Source organism: Theropithecus gelada, chromosome X, assembly GCF_003255815.1.
Source record: "Theropithecus gelada isolate Dixy chromosome X, Tgel_1.0, whole genome shotgun sequence".
Taxonomy (NCBI): Eukaryota; Metazoa; Chordata; class Mammalia; order Primates; family Cercopithecidae; genus Theropithecus; species Theropithecus gelada.
The window spans coordinates 28,603,457-28,627,767 of record NC_037689.1 but is presented as its reverse complement, the minus strand read 5'-3'; the positions used below and the strand labels follow the sequence as shown (position 1 = coordinate 28,627,767).

At 43.0% G+C, this 24,311-nt stretch overlaps 1 protein-coding gene across 5 annotated transcripts in view; it reads left to right on the top strand.

The window, feature by feature from the left end:
- Window positions 1-21,689, top strand: part of PUDP (pseudouridine 5'-phosphatase) — a 105,706-nt gene extending 84,017 nt beyond the window's left edge. For 3 of the 5 annotated variants that reach the window (XM_025371995.1, XM_025371993.1, XM_025371992.1), the window contains one exon: window positions 14,355-15,888. In XM_025371995.1, coding sequence (XP_025227780.1) covers window positions 14,355-14,531 — 177 coding nt within the window. In that variant the 3' untranslated portion in view covers window positions 14,532-15,888. Of the gene's footprint in view, window positions 1-7,012; window positions 7,251-14,354; window positions 15,889-21,662 lie in introns of those variants that run through there. The other 2 variants (XR_003117339.1, XM_025371994.1) reach the window with 2 other exon arrangements.
- The last annotated feature ends 2,622 nt before the right edge of the window (window positions 21,690-24,311 follow it).

The window sequence follows — 24,311 nt, the reverse complement described above, 5'->3', positions numbered from 1 at the left end:
AAATTGCTTACTGAATAAGTACATTTTTATTCTAATGCCCTAACATTCTGACTAAGGGTTAAGAAAATACATTTTCTGTAGAAAAGAAGACATGTTCTGTGGCTCATCCAGAGTATTATTTGAGCTGCATGTCTATAGTTTAATCACATACTGCTGGAAGTCTTCCTGGGAGATGCTGGAGGCCCAGGAGTCAAGGGGTTCTGTGTGCCATTCTCCAAACACAACTCTAGAAAGAAGGTTCCAGCATGACTCAGGAGAGTTTGATGCAAACTGGGATTCTCTGGGCACCTCTCAGGGACACAGCCTCGATGTCCAGCTGGTTACAGAAGCGCATCTCCCACCTGATTTATCCCTGAATAGGAGCAAGGAGTGGGGCAATCTTTCCCTTCACCCCCATGTCTTCCTTTCCTCTTCCCCACCTCCCTGTATTAATACTGAGAAACCATGCCTGAACAATGAAATGACTAGGAACTACTGTTTCTGGTTGTGTTCCCAAGTGGGAATATGGGCTGCTTATGACCTTGGAATGTAGAATGCTGTCATTATTTATTCATCAATAGACATCCAATAAATGCAGATCAACAGCTTGCCTATCTTTGACTGTGTGTGCTGGTTTTAATCTTTGTACTTGTCCCGTAAGTGACCCCATGACCATAGAGTGAGCTCTTCCATCTTGTAAGAGCCTTTTGTTCACCTTCTATTCTTTTTATGAGAAGAAAGTGCCAGTGCATGTCTCAACATAAAGAGAAACGTTGAATACATACTGTTTTTCTCTTATATATATGCTCAAAATAACTACCATAGTAAACAGTCATCATGATCATGGGACGAATTACACAGCCATTCATAGATATTTGTTGTTGTCATTTAGAAGTGGACTATGCAATAGTTCATAGGCTTATGAATACATATCTAACAATATTAGCTGGGTGCAGTGGCTCATGCCTGAAATCCCAGCACTTAGCGAGGCCAAGGTAGCTTGATTGCTAGAGCCCAGGAGTTCAAGACTAGCCCGGGCAAAGGGCGAAACCCCATCTCTACAAAAACTAGAAAAAGAAATTAGCCGGGCGTGGTGGTGCTTGCCTGTAGTCCTAGCTACTTGGGAGGCTGAGGTGGAAGGTCACCTGAGCCTGGGGGTGTCAAGGCTGCAGTGAGCCGTGATTGCACCACTGCACTCGAGCCTGGGCAACAGAGTGAGACCCTGTCTCAAAAGCAAACAAACAAACAATATTGTACTTGTAGTATTTAAAAAACATAATTATCCGGTATTCCCACAGCTAATGAAATGAAAGGGGAGACTTTATCTCCCTAGACAGGAAGCACGGTACCTCCTACACTCCCTTCTCTCCACATCAACTGGGTAGGTGTGTGAACGCATTTCAAAGTCCAGTATGGTTAGTAATTACTTGATCTTTTTCCAGCCCCTTCTGATAAGCTGAATTGAACACCCAAAAGTGATAGTAACATCATTTTCCTTTGCAATTATAAAGACCATTAACCCAACAGAATCTCCATGATGTACCTGTTTGTGATGTTTTTGTTCCATTTTAATTCAGTATGACTCCTGATAAATGGATCACTACGCAATTAATTTTTCTCATTCTTTAGATTCATACACACAGACACATATATCAAGCAAACTATAAATTGCTGAAATGACAGGCCAGCAGTAACTACTTGTTACCACGTGTGTAACATCTCTTCAGGACTGCTTTGTAATTCATTTGTATGGTAGTGTTGTACCAGTGTAACTGCTAAGTGGTTTCTCCGGTTCCGTGTGCATTTGTACATGAAGTTGTGCAATCTCCACATACCAGCATTTTCAAAGAATGACAATTTGCATGAGGCCATCTTAATAGCAGGTAGCATGTAACCAACCGATCTGAATTAAGCCACCATTGCAGAATAAAACATTTGACACTAAGCCAGGTATTTCAGTGAATGAGTTGTATCTTGGATTTCCAAAAAAAAAATAAGCAGTCATGCTCTCGAATAATCTTAATAGACATAAACAATATTGCTAGGGTAGGGGGCACTGCCTTTAACAATGGTAAGAGTTTCTTGGTAAATCAGTGGTTTTGCTTCTTTGATGTTTCTAAAACACTGATATGACCAGTTGCCCTGCTCTGACCTCATCTCGCCCTCCCCAACTTCCCTCCCCTCCCACCTTGTAAGCACAGACCTCTCAGTCTGACCCCTTGCTCCCTCCCTCACTTATTACTTCTGGTTTCCTTTTGGGACCTTGTCTTCTGCCTGCCCCCAGTACCTGCACAATGTTTATTCTTCTGCGTGTCCATCTCATCCCAAGGAGCCTCTCCACACCGGAGTGCAGCCAGTAACTGTCTCTGCCAAGCTCTTCCCTCTGCCTGCAGTTCTCACCCCACACACACCTTCCATTTCCCAGTGGCTACAAATATCGTGTGCAATTATGCCTGTCTTCCATGACCTGCCTCTGACAAGACATCCCTGAGTCATCTCCCCTAAACCCACTCCTTCAAATCCACCTTCCAAATCCTAGTGAATGGACTGCTGTCCCTGCTCCAGAGTACTGTGTGCCTCAAACAGGGCTCCCCACAGCTGGCTGGGATTAGCAGGGATTCCCCAGTTCGTGTCTCCTGCGGTGGAGACCATGAACTCCAGGGAGGCCAGAGAGCTGTCTGCTCTGCTTTTTGTCTTCTGCCTGCCCAAGACAGTACTTTATGTAGGTGTTAATTTCCTAAAAATATGTCTAACATGCTTGAATTGCTGATAGCTATTTATTAAAGCCCAGCTTCTAATATAAATATGCATTTCTGATGAATCCCCCCAAAAAACAGGAAAAAACAAATGTCATTAATTTGCAGTTTATCAATATCCTGGCTAGTAATTGAGATATTTAGTGGCATAGTCACTAGAATATAAGGTGCTAGTCCCAGTCCCAACACGAGTTTGAGTAATTTTAAACTTCATAGTGAATTTTTTGTAACATCTACAGAATGGATCACCATTATCATAATAATAGCTGATAGCGACGGAGCATGTCCCATCTGCCAAGCACTGGGTATCGTTGATTCATTCATTTATAAAATTTGAAGTTGGTGGGAGGGCATATTTAAAGACTGCTACCTGGAATAGTGTTGTCAGAGATTCATTTGTTTGTTCTCTGCATTCTTCAATATATAAATTATTCCATGCAATTGAGCAGCTCCCCAAGTACGTCATAGTTATGAAATGTGCGTTGACTTTGGAAGATTACAGTTCATTTGTGATCTTCCAGGCAGCAGGGGTTGGCGTGGGGGTATTCTTCTTTGTAGTGAAAGTGTTTTCCTCTGAAATCTTCAGCTACTTCCCCACTCTGTGAAGCCTTCTTCTCCTGGGTCAGTGGGACCCTTCCTTGAGAGTGGTTTCAGTAGGTTCTCCAAAAACTGTTCAGCTGAGTAAAATTGGATAGAATAGTCCATGCATTTTGTCCCAAGATATAAAAATTGGCTTTGGGGAGGTGAAAATGAAACCTTACTTCTTTTAATGTATCAAGAACCAATACCCATATAGAAAAACATAGTATATCTGTGTTATTATAACATGTTATGGAGATAGACTGTTGGGGGAAAATAACTGGAAAAACTTTTTTGGGGGTGATGATGAATGAAATGGTTGAGAAACACTGAGTTAGTCATACACAGTATCAGGCAAGTACTGTGTCAGTAGCCCCAGTAATTTCCACCCTCAGGCCAGGCCCCACATCCAGCACATTCTTGCTCTTCTCTAGCCCCTACGGCCACGTCAGTCTTCTAGCCCAGGCTTCATCGGCATCTCAGTTTAGAGAAAGGAAGGCAAGATGCCTCCCACCTCTGTTTTCCAGGATTGAGAATATGCTCACGCCCCTCTCTATCTAAAGGAAAGGAGAGAGGGATGGACCAGGCCCTGTGTTGCTCTTACAGGTGCCTCGGGTGCCATTTTGTCATGAGCGGTCAGCAGAGCCCGTTGCCGAGGGGCCTAGGGAGGGTGCCCTCACAGAGCTGGTACCTTCAGTTCTGAATTAAGCAGTAGCCTCAATGCCTTGTAAGCAACCATTCATGTAAGAGGATAGGCATTTAAGGTGAAATCTGCCACATCTGTCATTATTTACAGGTAAGATGCAGAATAGTTCAAGAAAACAAGGCAAATGAATTGCATTTGCATTAACGGGAGTCATGCCACATTCGGCTACTCTTTGTGAAAACTTCCCCAAAATAGATTCCTTGGAGTGCTGCTTTGTGGGACCTTCATTGATTTGCTCTGAAGATAGATGTCCATACCTCAGAGGCCTCAGTGAAGTTTCAACTGCAGAGTTATCCATGGCAGCACTTCTGGAAGCATTTCTGTGCTGATTGTACATGGCAGGTCCCCAGTTCCTCATTTAATGGGAGGAATCTCCTTTTTCTGGAAGATTTCTCTGGACTGCTGTGTCACAAAACATTCTGGAAACCCCTTACCCCATGAACGTTCTACTACTAGACGATTTAGAATTGAACGTTAATATGGGCATGGGAGGCCAGTGAAAACAACATAAGCCTCACCTGGGACTGCAACACATGTTTGTTTTGGAAACACTTACTTTGCAACCACAGCTATAGACAACGGCTTTTATTTTAGGAGTCAGCAGTTAATACATTTGCAGGAAGGAGAATTGAGGGCATCCCTGTGAAAACCAGAATATAAATCCATCCTGAAGGGCGTTGGCTTTGTAGGCCTCTCATCCCCTGTTGAGTAGGTTGCTGGGCCATGCACAACGGGTGTCAGGATGGAAAGGACCAAGGAGAGGACTGAAGAGAGGCCTCTGCATTGCCGGCTGCCACGTGCTCACCACACAGCTCATTGGCTCATCCACCAGCTCATTTAACCATGAAGTCTTTTAATCCCCTCCAGGTCCAATGAATTCCTTAGGCTTTTTTATCTGTGTTTATCAGTTCCCGTTACAAATGGCAGCTTCTTCTACACGGCACATTTGGAGATGACATGGAAAAATCACTCACACAGGCCAGCAAAGGCACTCTCTTTGTGCCGTGGTAATCCTGTTTGGGGAAGTCTCTCCAAAAGCAGGGAAAATATCGCTGTGCTTTTGCTGTCTTGACAATGTGTGGAATCATATTATACAGCAAGCATACCACAAGCAGGTCTCATCTAAGGCACCTAAATGTGGTTTTTCCATAACGAAAGTGCTGTTGAAAGTAAACACAACTTGCTGCTCTACAGGTTAGAGCATTTTAATCCTGTACATGGCTAATCTTCCCTAGTCTGTGTGAAGTCATAGTGTCCCTCTAAACACACAAAACTGATAGGGGCCTCCTGTCACACTTGCGGATCATGAGTCTCATGCAGAAGGCTACAGAAAATGAATTGATTTCACGTTTTACTCAGAGGAAGTGGAAAAAGAAAATGATTCTAGTGACCATCTAGAAACTTGCGGTTTGTTTTTGACTCTAAGACAATCAGCACCTTTCAGGGCCTTGCTGGGCTTTTCACTGGTTTCTGACAGATTGGTGGACACAGCATTTGTACCATTAAAAGAGGAAATTGGGGAAGATTTTTTGAGCTGTCTTGAAGTCTTTTGCTCACCACTTAATTTACATACATACACTTTAATATGCATGCTAAGAGTGCCTGTAATGTACTTTTTTTGAATAAAATGACACAGAGAATTCATTAGGAAGCTTTCCTGCCCACCCCCCAACCAAGTCGTTAAATAACTTTTTCAAAGGCTTTTCTCTATAGGAGAAGGAATCAATTTAGGGGTGTAGTTCATTAATTTACCTAGCTTGTAACTCTAGAGGGTTTTGTTATAAACATGTTTATATCAATAATGGTTTTATAGTTTGATTTTCAGAGCACTATCGATTCAGTAAAACAGTAGCTCTGCAGTGCACAAGGGATACTGACCTCCACCTCAGCACTATTACTTAGAGGAATGCAGCACCATATCTAACTTACTAGTAGGTAGCTGGATGTTTGGATGAAGGAAGGGAGAGCAGGAGGAAGGGAGGGATGGATAGATTGGTAAATAGGGATGGATGGACAGATGGATGGATTCATGAATAATATAAACGGAAGTACTAATTAATAACAAAATACATGCATACCTCAGCAGTCATTTTTACAGCATTACTTAAAAGTTTCATGTTTAAACAAATATCTGATAGTGTATATGTATCCAACCTGACAACATTGTACTTATTTACAGATCATTATCTGACAAGGAACATGAAGTCAAACAAAACTTAAACCTTAGATATGAGCGCGGCCAATCAAAATTCAAAACAAAGTTTAAGGCCCCCTTGAAGTTTTGATGTCTCACCATGTGAAAATTGAACTTGATGTTACAAAATTAATGCATAGGAAAAAACCTCCTAGAAAAAAGCCTGGTTTTGGTGATGAGATTCAGATCATACATGGCTTTATATTTGATGAATAGTTGTGGGCAGCTGCTGTACTTTCTGTGCTTCCATGTAATTCCAGGACTGCTTCTGGGAGCCCTGAAAGTACCCTTCAGTGACTTCCTTTCAGATGTTGTATTTCATTAAGCAAAAGGGAAAGCTTTATTCCTTAGAGATGATATAGTAATATTTGGAAAGCTCACTAGTTCCAACGATGCACATAATTTAAAATAGACACATCATAGTTTAAAAGGTAAAATTGGTTACGAAATGTGATCCCAAGCAGGCATGGGCAGTGCTCTGCCTGCAGCCCAGAGGAGGTCCCAGTGTGCAGGATTGGAAAGGGGCTGGCTCCTTCCCTGCTGTGACTTTTCTGTCTGCTTCCCAATGGGACGTGCTGTTGATCCCAGCTGCTGAGAAGAAATGGTGGGCAAGTGCCATGAGGATGGGGATTTGCAGCAGGGAGGAGCCAAAGGTGGAAGCATCACTGGGAAGTGAGAGCTAGGGAGGAACGCGAGAGCATCACAAGCCACAGGCCCTTCTCCTTCCCTCTTGAAAACCTAACCTGGCTCCTGACACTGCCTCCTACTGTGTTCCCCTCCTGCCCAAACTGTACCTAGAGCTCCATCCATAGACCTCGTCTGCTTACCGCACAGAAATGCCAGGGCTGCTGGGGTCCCTTCTCAGCGCTCCTCCTTCTGTCTAATCAGCTGCTTCTCTGCTCTGATGACACCTGACCAAACCTCCAGCTCACAGCCAGAGCGCATGGAGACCCCAAGCCTTCTACTTGGGTGTCCCACGATGGCCTCAAACCCAACTTGTCACAAAAGCTACCTCTCCTTCCTGCCACCAAAATGGCGGCCCCAAGACCCACCACATCAGAAACGTGAGAATCAGCTTCTCCATCAGGCTTAACATCCCAGGTATCATCCAGCTCCCTGTTGCTTTTCAGGTTTTCCTCTAATCCCATCCATTTTTATTCATTGCCCTTGTGTTTGGACGGTTTCCCTCCCCCCATTCAGAAGCTGAAATCCTCACCCCCAGTGTGATTCGTTAGGAGGAGACCAGGGAGCCAGGGACCATGCTGGCTCCCTGATCTCACACCACCTGACCCCAGACCTATGGGAAATCCCTGTCTGGGGTTTAAGCCACTCAGTCTGGTGTTTCCTTACAGTAGCCTGAAGGGACTAAGACACCCTGCTGCTGTCAGACAAAGATACTCCTACGGCAACTTCCTAGTTATAAAATGGAACTTTTAAGCCATATGATATTTGTCTTTAAGAAATTAAAGTACAAGAACTTTTTAAGTCCCCTGGACAGAAACCATCCTCAGGTTGCTGCTGCGCTTCAGCATCATTGAAGAAGTCAGTTCATCACCTCCAAGTGATAAGCCGCCAAGGTGCTTCACCTCCCTTGTAGTTGGAAATGTCATGCTCCCTAAATTAAATCCCTCAAGCTACAGTTTAATTAAGCTCATCTCCTCACCTGGAGATGGAAATCAGATATATTTTAGCCTTCAGCTAGGTAGAGTGAAAAGAACATTGGATTCTGCAGACCTGGATTCTGTTCAAGAGTTCTGTCTTCCGTGTGACTGCATGACCTCCAGCTTGCCTCTGAACTTCCCTTGCCCTAAGTAGAGGAGATGCTGCATTTGCTCTGTCTATTCCCTAGCGCTGACTTTCCATGGCCTCTTTGTGGCTCTAAGTCCTGTACCAGGACACCTTTACTGTCTTCGCTAATTTAGCAGATGTTTGTCAGTGCTCATGATTTGCCATGGCATCCTGGGAAGGTGCATGAAAACTGGGCCCTGCCTAGTTACAGTCGATATGTAGGCGTCCGTACAAGCTGCGTGAAGAATATTCTTGACCAGATACTTCCTTGAAGTCATGGAAGTCAGCCTTAGAAGGTCCACTAAATACACTACAAAATAATCACAAAATTAATTAAAATCATATAGAATATGCATGCGTACACATACATCCATGTGCATGTCCTGACACAGAGATGATATGTGGGGTGAAGGAGGGAGATCTCAGGAGGCCGCAGGCCTGCCGGGAGCATGTGCAAGTGCCAGGACCATCCCCTGGACCAAGCCCCAGTTCTCCAGCTTCACTGAAGGTGCAGAAGCCCTGCTGGAAAAGAGAAGGGAGCCGTGGGCACTTCCACCTTCCCTGTCCCTGGCCACCGCTTTCAAAGGAGCAACCCACCAAGTCCATGCAGAGAAAAGTCAGTCTGCCTCCGCTCCCCACTTGCAGAGGCTGAAGTCTCTTGACTTATAGAGAGAAAGGTTTCTTTCTACAGATGCAAACATACAATCCATGATTCACTGTATGGGTGGTGGTATGAATGAGTTTTAGGTCAAGTGTAATCAGTCAGTCATGGTGGGACAGGAAGGGCTGCTCCCTAAGTGAAAAAATGAGGTGCTTAAAAAGAAGCATGAGAGCCAAATTCAGTCAGGGTGAACCTCCTTTTGCTGTAGCTGGGTGTGGCAGACGGAAACTGTGTTGAGGTATTTCTGCCTTCGAAAATAAAAACATACTTCCTCCTTAATTTTATTTGTGCCAGATATAAACTGTATTTAGCTTATATTCTTCTTTCTTTTTTGACGCTTAAGTCCTGTGATTACCAGACACAGTTGTTCCAGGTAGCTTTTAAGGATTTATTCTTAAATCCTTAAGTTTCAGTAGACAGACACCCATGCTGTGAAAATTCTTTAAATGGTTAGGCTTTTAGATACCAGGTACTTTTCTTGTAGGAGTGGTCCTATTTACAAGTGCATTAGATCTTTGGGTGTAACAAAGTCTGAAGACGACATAAAAATCTTTTGGGGCTGGGCACGGTGGGTCACACCTGTAATCCCAGCACTCTGGGAGGCCAAGGTTGGGGGATCAGTTGAGGTCAAGAGTTCAAGACCAGCCTGGCCAACATGGTGAAACCCCATCTCTACTAAAAATACAAAAAAATTAGCCGGGTGTGGTGGTGCACGCCTGTAATCCCAGCTACTTGAAAGGCTGAGGCAGGAGAATTGCTTGAACCTGGGAGGTGGAGGTTGCCGTGAGCTGAGATCTTGCCATTGCACTCCAGCCTGGGTGACAGAGCCAGACTATGTCTCAAAAAACAAAAAACAAAAAAATGAAAATAAATAAATCTTTTGGGACATTTTTAATAGGTGCTTCAGGACACAGTAGTTGTTCTGCTTTATAATTCCACTGCTTCTAGGGGAAAAAACCCAAACCAACAAAACCCAAACTTTCAGATGCTGTGGCGTGACCCCGAATCATTTCCCGCGTGCAGGCTGTGTGTGTGGTGCAGGTGCCATCTGGGCCCAGCACCAGGGGGTTTCTTCTCAGGACTCATGTTTGATGTCTTCTCTTTGTCCTGTGTCTGGGGCTTCCTTTAAATTTTGCGTGCAAACAATGCCTGGTGTTAGAGGGCCAACCTCGCTGTTTTCCTGTAAACCACTCAATTCTGCTCCACTCCTGTTCTGTTGAGTTTTCCTGACACGTTTCCATCATCGACCACCTCCAGCCAACTGTTCTATTAGCTTTTGAAACTTCAGGTTCTGTTTTCAAATTCCATCTTGATCAAATGGAATTCTCGTTAGTGGACATGAAGTGTAAGAGTCCGGCAGATGTTGGGGAAAGGTATCTCCTGACAACTGTTAGCAAAACGGCCACATGAGAGGAGGAAGAAGAGGGTTTCAGGTGCCAGGGGCGTCATGCATCCCATTGCTGTTTGTTTTGGGCTGAGATCACCCATGGCTGTTTACATCAGAGGCTGTACTTACCTACTTTTGACCTTTTAGAATAGTTAACTTTGCAAGGGTCTCGTGCTGGAAAACCCAAACCAACTGGCCTGTCTTCCTAGGTTTCCCCTCAATCATTTGAACACTGAGGGTTTTACTTACTCATATGGACATATTTTAAATGGCCCTTCTGTTGCATAAGCTTATTATGTCACCTTCTCTCTCTTTTTTTTTTTTTTTGAGACGGAGTCTCACTCCGTGGCCCAGTCTGGAATGCAGTGGCACGATCTTGGCTCACTGCAACCTCTGTCTCCTGGGTTCAAGCCATTCTCCTGCCTCAGCTTCCAGAGTAGCTGGGACTACAGGCATGTGCCACCGTGCTTGGCTAATTTTTTTACTGTTTTGGTAGAGATGTGATTTTACCATGTTGGCCAGACTGGTCTGGAACTCCTGACCTCAAGTGATCTGCCCACCTTGGCCTCCCAAAATACAGGTGTGAGCCACTGCGTCCAGCCTATGTCACCTTCTTATTGTGATTGATTGTGATAGCAACCAGTTACCAACCTTGACTTTTCGCCACTCTTCATACTTATTCAAGTCTCCCTTACTTTATGTACGACATTCATCTTATATGTTGTGTGTGATATTCCAGATGTCAGTGCCGTATTTGGATTATTCTTAAAAATAGGTGAGGACAGATTAATCGAACACAGAGGAACCAGCAATACGTGAAGGCCATGAGAAACAGTAAAAAGGTCTCCAAGAGCTGGTGTCAGCTGTTGCCGCTGTCAGTGCTGCAGACACTTGTAAGTTTCCCTCCTCACTCACAGCCCTCACTTAGTTGCCTTTAAACACGGGCTGCCTTTGGAAAGATCTCTCAGATGTGAAGGGACACCATGGGGCCTGCATTTCCTTCCACTGCAGATCCCCTGTATTAGTCCGTTTTCACGCTGCTGATAAAGACATACCCAAGACTGGGTAAATTACAAAGAAAAAGAGGTTTCATGGACTCACAGTTCCACATGGATGGGGAGGCCTCACAATCATGGCAGAGGGTGAAAGGCACATCTTACATGGCAGCAGGCAAGAGAGAGAATAAGAGCCAAGCAAAAGGGGTTTCCCCTTATAAAACCATCAGATCTTGTGAGACTTATTCACTACCATGAGAACAGTATGGGGAAAACTGCCCCTGTGATTAAATTATCTCCCACCAGGTCCCTCCCACAACACGTGGGGATTCTGGCAGCTACAATTTAAGATGAGACTTGGGTAGGGACACAGCAAAACCATATGACCCCCTTTAGGTGAGTGCAGGTGTATTGGGTGCCTTCCATTATCTCTTTGGGAACTGCCACAGTCAGCCACTGATTTCCCGTCCCACACACCTGCCTTGCTCCTTGGAAGCAGCCTCACGCAAATAGAGAATAAAAGCTGCTTTCACAACTTTAGCCAAGCGGTATTATCCCAGGGGATAATCCATCTCTTCCTCTACCCCAGCCCACATTTCACAGGTAGACCCTGCACAAAGCTTCAGAATCCCTGGAGAAAGTGACAGATATTTTGAAATGTCATTTGACATTTACGTGCCTATCTCTGGTCCCAGATAAAAACAGTGGAGAGCATTTAGAATATGATCAAGTCATAACTTTTAAAAAGGCAAGACAGAAATATCATGAACAGGTAGTCACTGAGTGAGATAACAGAGAAAACCAACCTGGAAGTCTAAGTGGAGTCATTTCTTCCCACGTCCTGCGGTGACCAGTGTCTCACAGGAGAAAGAAACCAGGGAGCATCAGAGGCTGTCAGAAGGGAGGTGTTGGGACGGACTACTGTGGCTTGCCTGGGACTGTCCAGGATGTAGCATGGGACATCCTGCCCCACAGCCGACCCTTCAGTTCCAAGCAAACTAAAATAGCTGGGCCAACCAGTTCCCTCTGTGAAAGTAAGGTAGCATTCACATTCCATTGTCGCATGGATTAACTCACTTAATCCAGGGATCGGCCCTGTGGGGTAAGTTGGCTAGGTGATATTTTAGCCCCAGATTGAAGGAAAGAATGGGGTAATGGAAAGAAAAAGGCATGTAGGGAAAAAGAAAAACAGTCATTGTGCTGGCTACAGCACAGACCACTAATAGTTAAGACTGTGTGTGCGTTTCAGTGTTTTCTAGTGAAAACGCCAAAGAATGCAGAGCTTCTCTTTCAGACCTGGCATCAGGCTTCCATGAACCCTTTCCAGGACACCAGTGCATTGAGTCACTGCTATATACCTGGTGATGAGCCGAAGAGTATGTTTTCATAATGAAAGGCAAAGGGGGCCAGGTGTGGTGGCACACACCTGTAATCCCAGCACTTTGGGAGGCCAAGGTGGGCAGATCACTTGAGTCCAGGAGTTGGAGACCAGCCTGGCCAACATGGTGAAACCCTGTCTCTACTAAAAAATACAAAAAAAAATTAACCGGCTTGGTGGTACACCTGTAGTCCCAGCTACTTGGGAGGCTGAGGCATGAGAATTGCTTGAACCTGGGAGGCAGAGGCTGCAGTGAGCCAAGATCACACCACTGCACTTCAGCCTGGGTGAGAGAGCAAGACTCTCTCACAAAAATAAATAAATAAATAAATAAATAAATAAATAAATAAATACATTAAAAAAAAAATAAAAGACAGAGGGACAAAGGAGACAAAGAAGAGATGAGTGGAGAGCTGAAAGGCCCCACCTCAACAGCTCGTGGAGTTCTAGGCCACATGTGGAGTAGAACTAGGCCACAGGAGAGACTCCTCAGCATAGGCCGCCATAACGAGGACCTCTCTTCCCTTACAGATGTCTGGGCCCCTGCAGAGTCTCAGTTAAAAAGCATCAATAAATGTGTTTTCACAAGAGGTGTGTGCCATTCTAGGAATGTAGGGAAGAAGCTTCCTAAGTGTATGTCTTCCTGAGAGGGTCGGTGATATGAAGATAGCACATGTGGATTATGCTTGTTTATACTACGGAGCAGGCTCTGGGGTGTCTCCTTTGGAGGGAGCCCTCATGTGAAACTTACTGTAACATTGTCAATGTGGTGGCACCTTTAGGAGCTCACTGATAAATGCAGTGTACAAACACCCCATTTTATTTTATGTATTGGTTTTTCTTTTAGTGCTTAATTTTTTTCCTTTTTAATTTTAATTTTAATAGTCTACAGGGTACAGGTGGCTTTTAGTTACACAGATAAGTTCTTTAGCAGTGATTTCTGAGATTTTAGCACACTCGTCACCGGAACAGTGTACACTGTATCCAGTATGTAGTCTTTTCTTCCTCATCCCGCTAGTCCCCAAAGTCCCTTCTATGTAATTCTTATGGCTTCCCATCCTCATAGCTTAGATTCCACTTATAAGTGAGAGCATATGATATTTGGATTTCCATTCCTGAGTTACTTAAAATAATGGCCTCCAGCTCCATCCATGTTGCTTCAAAAGACATTATTTCATTCCTTTTTGTGTCTGAGTAGTATTCCATGGTGTATAAATGCCACATTTTCTTTATCTGCTCATCGGTGGATGGGCACTTAGGTTGGTTCCATATCTTTGAAGTTGCCAGTTGGAAACACCCCATTTTCAATGTGGGTGTCTGAATGAAGAGACCACAAGTTTTGGATGATGTTGTGTCCATAATCCCAATAATAAAGTGAATTTTTGCAATTATCCAAAAGAGAGCATGCACGCACACTACATATTTGTGCTCATATTTGTCACATCGCACTAGCACACAAAGGAACTGAATTTTTAACTTAAAAGATTCTAACCATTTAATTTTCAAACCACAGTACATAAAACAGGAGCAACTCTGAAGTGGTTTTATATTTTAAGAGCATGATTTTTAGTTTTGCAGTTGCCTCTCACACTCTGAATGTTCAATTATTGATTGAACAGATTGTTATGATCCCAATAAAATAAAGTTTTAAGCTGAGAATCTTGCCTCACCACACAGCTGCGCTCCATTTCAGCAATGCTTTGGCTGTGACAGAAACCTCTCCCCTTTAAAGGAGCCATGGCAGGGAGACCCCCGGAGCCAGTAAGAAACAGCATGCTGTCCTCACCACAATCTGTACTCTGGGGAGCCCTCACTGTAATTCTATCTCTTTCTGCACAGTTGCAAAGCCAATGGTGATGACGATGATAAACACTTCATCCACATGTCTGGTTCCATAAAAGGCCATCTCGACTTTCTTTTTCTTCCTACAGTGCCTTGTCTTTGAAGATGCTCCCAATGGGGTGGAGGCGGCCCTGGCAGCTGGGATGCAGGTGGTCATGGTTCCTGACGGAAACTTGAGCCGAGACCTGACGACAAAGGCCACCCTGGTGCTGAATTCCCTGCAGGACTTCCAGCCCGAGCTGTTTGGTTTGCCCGCGTATGAGTGAGAGGGAGGGCCTCACTATTCCGCCCCCCAGCCCATCTCATGGTCCACACTGCTGGGGGAAAGGGAAAGGAAATCAGCAACTCTCAAACCCAACCTGTACAGTGATTTTAGCCTCCTGAGATTGGTGTTTCCATCCCATGTTGGTTTACCCCAGTCTAATGTGTTGTTAAAATGTGACTTGACAGTTGAGACAAAAAACACAGTAGAGACAGACATGAAGCCCAGAACAAAGATGAAACTTGAATTACCATCTCAAAAATCAAGCTGATGGAGTATGTGATAAAGTGAATGTACACGTAGACACACACGCACCTCCATATATACACATGTGTATCAGTTTGGTAACATGCAGGTAGGCATTACATGCATATGTATGTAGATATATGCATGCATGTATATGTAAAATATATACTTTTCCAAGACAAAATGGAACATCACTTCTCTCTTATTCCAGTTTTTCTGAACACTGGCTGGGAAATGTAAAAAGTGTATGCATATAAGTATATGCTTTATGTATGCATATGTATGTAGATATGTTTATATCTATCATCTGCATCACTCTCCTCAGTGTATGATGTCAACATGCAATGACAACTGATAAAGTGAGATGGTAGTTCTGCCTGGTTTGCAGTCTGAGTGGAAAGCCCTGTTTTTGATGAGCACTCCTTGTTAGCTAACATTTAAATTCTTTTTGTGACCTCAGAATGTCTCTGGATCTTTCTTCATTGACTGACTCTGAGCCACATCATCCATAGTTTATTGTTAGTATGAACACAGCTGTAACATTTACCTGGTATCTACATCCTTATCTACATTGGAGAATGTTTTCTACCTCAGAAGAACCATTTGCCTCCTTTAAGAACACTGATGGCCTACACTTTTTGGATAGAAATAGAATTTGATTTCAGAATGTATGCTTGGTGAGTCTGAGTGCCCGGGAACACTTTTGGAATAATTTATTAGACATTAAACTTCTGTGATTAATCACTTTTATAGATTTACTCAGTCTTTAAAATTTATCTATGATTTGCCAGAGAAAAATGGTGGTAACCATGGAAATCGGGAGTGAAGGAGCGCTGCTCCGTTGTGGCTTGCCTCTGCCCTTTGAGGTCCTTGAGCTATTCTTCAGCTCTGGAAGTTGTGGACAAACCATAGGAATGCCTGTGTGCGTGTGGTGGAGTGATTGTCTGTGGATGACAGGCCCTGACTATTGATTGGTATTGCATCAGTTTAGCAAATTCGTTTCCTCCTTCTTGATGGCCTAAATACATGTCTGCACTTTGCTCCTCTTAACCAGTTGTAACGTCTTACCATTTCCCTAACAAATTGAATTAGTTTAATAAAATCTTTGGACACATATCGATATTTGTATGGGAGTCATGATTTTACCTTAAAAAAAAAAAAAGTCTTCCAAGAAATGTAAAATATATATGTGACTAATTAAATTTTTTAAAAATCCCAATTAGTATTCCAACTGTAAACGGATATTTATATATTTTAAGTGAGCCATCGTGCTCCTGCAGCAGTGAATAGAGGCTTTCAGTGAAAGACTCACTTCTTTGATGTAGTATCTTCTCCTTCCAAAGTATTTATGTTGATGTTTTCTAATCATTAAGCCATTTTGTATGAATCAGACAAATGGGTGTAATGCATATCTAAGTGATGTGCATCTACATCTGGGTGAATTTCCTACAGGGTAAATTTGATCTCATGTCCGTTACTGTTTTTTAACCAAAGCTGCAGCCAGATTCTTATATTTTTACACAAAAGACCCAGACTGTGCTTGGCCAAAGCACGTACGTTCTTTTTTATTCTTCCACATCAGCCAAATTACTTCAATACATTTTAGTGATGTTACTCCACTGAATAGCTCATGGATTTCACAGAGATATGGAAATACAAATTTACACCAGGGTGATACAGGCCAAGGAAGTTTAAAGCTCATTGAAAGTATGTCGTATTAGGGACATACTTTTAAAGCTCATTGAAAGTATGTCATATTAGGGACACACAGTGATTAGTAGAATGTATACAGGTGTGCTGTAACTAGCAGCTAATGTTTGCTTATATACTGTATGCCCTTAGGAAGGATCTTTTATACTGCTGACATCATCCAAGATATGGCACTATCAACGTCATCTTAATTTCACTTAAATGAAACATATACAACACTTAAGAACTTACTAATTACTACTTATTAGACATTTTTTCCACCCCGTAAATCCTCAGATGGAGTTTGGTGATTTATATAAAAAAATAAACATCTGTCTTACACTTGAAAGAATTGGCATTCTAAGGAATAGGAGTGATGTCTGCTGTGCAACAGTAGTCAGTGTCTAGACACTGCAGTTTATGTTTCTCTGAATACATTTGGCAGTTATGCTAAATTTGGCACGTTTTGTATGGTGTTTCGAAATTTTTAAAAACGTGCACATTATAACAAGGTTTATAATGAAAAATAATGAGTTTTCACCTATCTGTAATAATGCCTCTATAGAACATTGTTCTGTGGTCTACACTGTACTCTTCTGCTCCACAAGCAGTTGGCTAAAGCTCCTTGGTCTCACATGAGGCTCTTTGTCTCAAAAGCAATTTCTAGAACTATTATCTTCTAAAAACAGAAAATGAAGTGTTAAAGAGCAAGGGATATTAGTAGTTCAAAGTCTGTAGTATTCTGTGATAGTTATTGTTTGTTGGAGAGACTTGCTTTACAAAGATGTTGGTGAGGATTATTTGTTGACTGAGGAGTACACATTATCTCTGAAAGCAGATCTTCAGGATGGCTCAAAATATTCTGGTTCTTTTGAGTCTGTTGAATAGATAATATTTTGTACACATAAGTACTGTTATTTTTTTCTCCTTCATTAGCCGCACAATATTTCCATGGATTGTAACTGTTTTCGTCAAAAAAACTGTTATCTAGATTGAATTAATTCAATACTCCTTCCTTACATGACAGTCATTGTAGACGTACAAAACTGAATAGGAACATATCTTAGGGTATTTTATCTGTTAAACTTTAGTCATGAAATGTTGGGGTTGGTTTCGAGATCTTTTTCCAGCACCGTGGAAAACACAAGGGACAGAGAGAAGTGTTGGAATCCGCAGTGAGATCATTGTGTTACCTGTTCCAATTTAATTGCTCCTCAAATTAACTACATTTTTTTCTGTACATCCTTTGACCTAAGTTGTTTGTGATGGATTAAGTCATTGCCTCTCTTTCCTTGATTCCCAACAGTATGGCAGGGGCTTGTCACAGAGTCATTTTGAAACTGTAAAACTATCATCCTCGTATTAAAGCGTTGAATTTTCTTCATTGCAAAATGCCCATAATTTTCAAGTTCTACATGAATTTCAACAACATGATATATGAAATGAATTTTTTTCATTCAAATATTTTCCAATATTTCCCAAAATGTTAATAATTATTTCCCTAGGGGACAAAAAAATGTATTTTAAAAACTACTTAAGAATTTTAATATTCCCTAATCTCTGAGCGAAGATGAAGGCTTGGGAAGCATGAAGTCGTATTCATTCACTGCTTATTTCAAAACCGTGTGAAAGGGATGGTGAATTCATATATTATGCAAAGTCACTTAAAATGATATATTTTCAAAATTCACTTTAGGAAATAATTGGCATGTATTCCATATTCAGAGTCAAAATAAACTGAAAATAAATAGATAAATATAAAGAATACCTATCTCTTTGTAAACCAACAGTTAATACTGTACATAGTGGTAAAATAGTCATTCCACTTAAAAGTCAGAAATGAACTGTCTTAGTCTTCTCCAGCTGCCATAACAAAATACCTCAGGCTAGAGTACTTAAACAACAGACATTTATTGTCTCACACTCCAGAAACTGGAAGTCTGAGATCAAGGTGCGGGCAGGGCTGGTTCCGCCTCGGGCCTCTCTCCTTGGCTTGTAGACACTGTCTTCTCCCTGTGTCCTCACATGGTTGTCCTTCTGTGTGTGTATCTGTGTCCTCATCTCCTCTTCTTACAAGGACTTCAGTCCTATTGGATCAGAGTCCACTGTAATGACCTTGTTTAACCTTAATTACCTCCTTACAGGTCCTAGCTCCAAATACAGACATATTAGGGTGGTTAATAAGCTTCAATGTAGGAATTGGAGGGAGGTGGAGCAAATTCAGTTAATAATACAAACGAAAAAGGATTTTCACTATCAATTTTAATTATCATTCTTCTAGAAACTCCAGTCAATGAATAACATCATTTAGTGTTTACATATATGGATCCTACGATAGCAAATCATCTCAGTTGTTTGTCTGAGAGTGTCTGTATTTGACTTTCTTTTCAAGGATGTTTTCACTGCATTTCACTGCATATTCAATTCCAGTTTAAGCAGTATTTTTTCATCTTTTAAATATGTAGCTTTCTTTTTACCTGACTCCTGTTTTCCATTGAAAAACCAGCTCTTGGTCCTGCAGTCACACCTTTAAGGCAGTCTCTTTTTCTCTAGCTACCATTCAGGTTTTGCTCTTGATCTTTGGTCTGTTGAGGTGTGGTTTACTTTGTGTTGATCTTGTTTGAACTTTTTAGATCTCCCTGGGGCTCTGCTTTGTTTTATGTGTGGCTAAACCTCTCAGTCATTATCTCTTCGAATATGCCCAGGCATATTCTTAGGGTCACTTCCATACAACTGAAGAGAATAAAGGTAAACTCCAAGCAGTTATATAAGCAGGAAGTCATGCTCAGGCATGGGTTATGCCACCAGCCGAGAGGACAAGGGGACTGGGGAGCTTGAATCTGAGCATATGCACCTGGAAAGAGTTAGACTGCAAGCTAGACCAGAACCCTGGCATCCAGATACCAGCCAGGCAGAGACCAACCCCTCACTGCCAGGAATCAAGTATGTTAGTAGGGCAGAAATCCAGGGAACCCAGAGAACCAAAAGCCAGCGTGTATTAGTCTGTTTTCACACTGCTAAAAAGATACTGCCTAAGACTGGGCAATTTATAAAGGAAAGAGGTTTAATTGACTCACAGCTTTGCGTGGCTGGGGAGGCCTCAGGAAACTTAAAATCATGGGAGAAGGAGAGGCAAGTACCTTCTTCACAATCAGCAGGAGAGAGACTGAAACAGCGAAGTGCCAGACTTGAAACTATTGGCTCTTGTGAGAACTCCCTCACTATCATGAGAACAACATGGGGGAAACCGCCCCCATGATCCAATCACCTCCCACCAGGCCCTTCCCTCGACATGTGGGGATTACAGTTTGAGATGAGATTTGGGTGGGGACACAGAGCAAAACCACAGGTGATCTGCCAGAGGCCCAGGACAGAACACCCTGAAGGGTACCTTTCCTTTACCACTACTCACAGGTGCATGCTATTTGTCTCCCATGAAGACAAAACCAAGAGCTGCTAAGCCCACCAACCAATAGAAAAGTGCTTACCTAGCAAAGAAAGGCACAGACAAGATAGTTGCTGAAATAGGGACTCACAGGAAACAATAAAGTATTCACATATATTGATCATTTGAAAATCACAAAATAAATTTCTGCACAAATAGGTTATCTACCACTTGTCATTCTAATCCCACACTAGGCACTTTAAGAACATGCGCCCCTGGGCTTTTGCTCCACTCTTCTTACATTGGTACCCACCTGGTGGTGACTGAGGGTACTCTTAATATCCCCAAGTCTGAGGAAACTGAGGCACAATTCGATTATCCACTTATGAAGTGGTGAAGTTGTGGATTAAACTTATAAGGTATATCCACTTCACACTCCAAGAAACTTCATCATTCCCAACATTATTGTCTTCAACCATTGGGAAAGAAATAATTTTCATGGTAATTAGAGGAGAAAAGGTGTTTGGTGTTTCATTGTCACTTTCCTGGTGTAGACCAGATTCTTGCGGGTCTTTCCTAGGGCCAGTGAGTCCTAACATGTTTGAACATCTACCCATGCTATTTAAGGCAGCACACCAAACACGTTCCTGCTTCAACTGTAGTATCTGTTTCATCAAGAAGAGTATTTTCCTTAAACAAGTTTGAGGTGCCTACTAATTGGGAAAATACTAAGCCTTTGGGTATGCTTCTGCTCAGCTAGGCATGAGATGGCTCCCTCGTTACTTTGGTCTTCAGTTTTCTGAATCCGCCTCTGGAAAACACTGCAAAATGTCATTTTTGAGAAATACTGCTTTGCAAATACTTTTCAGGCCTATGTGATGTGCTGTTATTCTCTCTCATTTCCTTGCTAACATACAGTCGTGTTTATGAAGCAAGTTATGAGCCAGTTAAGACTGGATCTGAGTCAGCTAGATTGGCATGCATTTTCAGCCACAGTGCAAGTTCCTAAAAGTCATCACATGTCTCAGAGTTCTTATAGAATAGCATCTGATTGTTAAGTAGATTTTTTTTTTTTTTTTTTTTTTTTTTTTGAGACGGAGTCTGGCTCTGTCGCCCGGGCTGGAGTGCAGTGGCTGGATCTCAGCTCACTGCAAGCTCTGCCTCCCGGGTTCACGCCCTTCTCCTGCCTCAGCCTCCCGAGTAGCTGGGACTACAGGCGCCCGCAGCCTCGCCCGGCTAGTTTTTTGTATTTTTTAGTAGAGACGGGGTTTCACCGTGTTCGCCAGGATGGTCTCGATCTCCTGACCTCGTGATCCGCCCGTCTCGGCCTCCCAAAGTGCTGGGATTACAGGCTTGAGCCACCGCGCCCGGCCTGTTAAGTAGATTTTTAAAGGCCTCTCAAGGATAAAGATCTGGGGTGTTATATCCATTGCTTTCCTCCCTCACACTGTTTTTGACTTTTAATTCTTCCCTTTCTCCACTTTAATTTCTAGTCTCCCACTGATAATTCTCCTTATGACCCATCCCCACCACCACCACCCTCAACAGCCACCAGTGAGAATTCTTACTGCCTGAACTTCACTGTGACAAAAATCAGCCTTGGACCTGTGGGCTAAATTGTTTCCAGAGTCCTGATGAAGTTCTCAGAGACAGACAGAGCTAGGTCTCCTGATACCCTGTGTTAGTCAGTCTTGCATTGCTATAAAGGAATACCTGAGTGAGCCTGGATAATTCATAAAGAGGTTTATTTAGCTCACAGTTCTGCAGGCTGTACAAGAAGCATGGCACCAGCATCTGCTTCTGGTGAGGCCTCAGGGAGCTTCCACTCATGGTGGAATGGGAAGGGAAGCTGCTGTGTGCACAGATGACATGGTGAGAAAAGAAGCAAGAGAAAGAGGAGTGGAAGGTGCCAGGCTCTAACAGTCAGCTCTTGCAGGATTGAATAGAGAACCCATTCATTACCATGAAGGCAACACCAAGCCATTCATGAGGGATCCGCCTCCATGACCCAAACACCCCCCTGTAACCCCACCTCCAACATTGGGGATCAAATTTCAACGTGGGATTTGCGTTTTCCTGCAAACTCATGTGCTGTGCACGCCCTCATGTCATCTATGAATGATCACCTGCCCCAGGACTTCCTTGAAGGAATAGCTCAAATCATATTCTAAGATTCTGGGGGTAAAAAAGCAAAAAACTAACTACTGACTCCTTTGTTTGTCTCCCAGTGTTTATGGAGGGTGACCGGTGTTCACAGCCCTCTGCCAGGCATCACAGATACAGAGGTCAAGGAGATAGACACAGCCTTGCCCCCGTGGAACTTGTAATACAGTTGGGGAGACATATGAAACCATTGCTCACATAAAGGTCTGATTGCCAGTTATTACACAGGCTACCAAGGGAAAGAACAGAGTCAATGACAGAACTGCTCTGGGCACCTAACTTAATTCAGGTCTTGTAAGGCCAAGGAGTGGGCCTCACTACAGAAATGGCGTGGAAGGTGAAATCAGGAAGCAGTAGAAGTCCAGTTTCTGAAAAGTTAGGACACAGATTCATCATACAACCCAGCAATTCTACTCTTTGATGTCTACCCCCCCGCCAAAAATAATGAAAACATGTGTCCACCCAGAAACTTGTACATGCATGTTCACAGCAGCTCTATTGATAATAAAAGGAGGAAATGACAAGAAACCACCAAAAGAGAACAATGTGAAGGGCTGGATGGAAGGAAGTTGGTTCTTCAATGAAATCTCACAAATTCCAGTGTTTCTGGTACTTCTTACCAACACTTACATATATTCGCCCTAATTAGCCTAATGTGAAAAGGATCTTCCTGTATCTCCAAGTGTAATTTGGAGAATAGAGAGATCTCAGGTGAGAACTTTGGAGCATGCCAAATGAATTAATGGACTCAGTCCATTTTCTAACTTAACATCACTCGCTTACTTAGCAATACGTGACGGTGAGAAGAGCCAGCAGAGGACACAGGAAGTAGAAGATGAGCTCATATCTGTCCATGGTTTATACTGCATTTCAGTTTATGTTGTCACTGGAGACTCAGTTTGTGAAGGTAAGCCAATCCTTGCTTTGAGGAAAATATACATCTTTAGGGGAAGATGGGTCTTACTCGATGAAAAGATAATAAATGAAAAGAGGGAGAAGGGAATGCATGGTGGCCCGGAGAAGCCAGAGAAGACAATTACATGAACATGGACATCAACCACCAAATGTTGTATAGGTCAAGAAAGAAAAGAAAAGCACTGGAGACCAAGCAGAAGGGCTCACACTCCTACCAACTACTCAGGAAGATGAGACCGGGGGATCTTTTCAGCCCAACAGTTTGAGACCAACCTGGGCAACAGAGTGAGACTCCTGCCGCCCCCCCCACCCCCCCGCTCCAAAAAAAAAAAGAGAGAGAGAGACTGGGAAGTAGAAGCTGAGACAATATGAGGGTCACCTGCGACTTGGACAGGATTAATGCAGGGACCATTGGAGATCAGAGAAACTGGAGAAGATTGCACTGAAGACACAGAGATCATGAATGTAGAAAGCTTGAGAAATTTTTCCAATCAAGAAAGCCAAAACATGGGGCTGTCACTACAGGGCAAAACGGAGCCTGCAGGGAGCCATGCAAAAGTATTTGTCTCTTTTGAAGTTTGGTGTGACATGAGGGATTCAAAGAGAGTTGACAGAGGAGGGGAAGCTTTTAAACTCCAGATGATGAAAGAGCTCAGAAAGGAATCTTAACTTTCTTCCAAAGGGGATGAGATGGACAGAGTTTAAATTTCTCTTTCAAAAAATGATGCCTTTGAGGGAATAATAAGAGGAGAGCAGGCTAAGAGGCCAGCCAGGTGGACAAACAGCATGTTTTTTTCACTTAAATTTGTGTAGTCCTGCAAGTCTAACACAGACAGATAATTCCAGAGCTCTTGGGTCACCGTTTCCTCTTATCTTCTCAGACCCCACTCAGCAGAAGAGATGTTTATGGCTCCGCCCAGGAAGCAACTGCAAGCTCCTATAACTTCAGCATCTGAAAAGTACTTCAGATCCAAACTCTCGCTTCCTGCCCTGAACGGAGCTCATCTCCACTCCCCTCTCACTCTGCATAAGATTCCAGGGTGACATTGTCAGATGTGTTCATTAATCTTCTTTTAAAAATGCAAATCCCCTCAGAATGTGACTCTGCTCATCGCCTGTTTAATCAGATCACTTCCTTCTCATTTGTAGCTGAGAAGTGATTTGAAGAGGGAAGCAGGGAAGAGGGCAAGGAAAGAAGGGGAGGATGAGAAGCAAAGCACTTTTGAAGAAGTAGCACAGCAGGAGAGGAAGTAGGTTTGAGTGGGTACTTGTTAGGACGCTGGAGAGGTTGAGTGTAACAGGCCAGAAAGAAAGAGGGAGCTAAGAGGAAGGGTGTCAAGAGATGGGGAGAGGGGATCTTAGGAAGAGGATGACAGTAGACAGCAT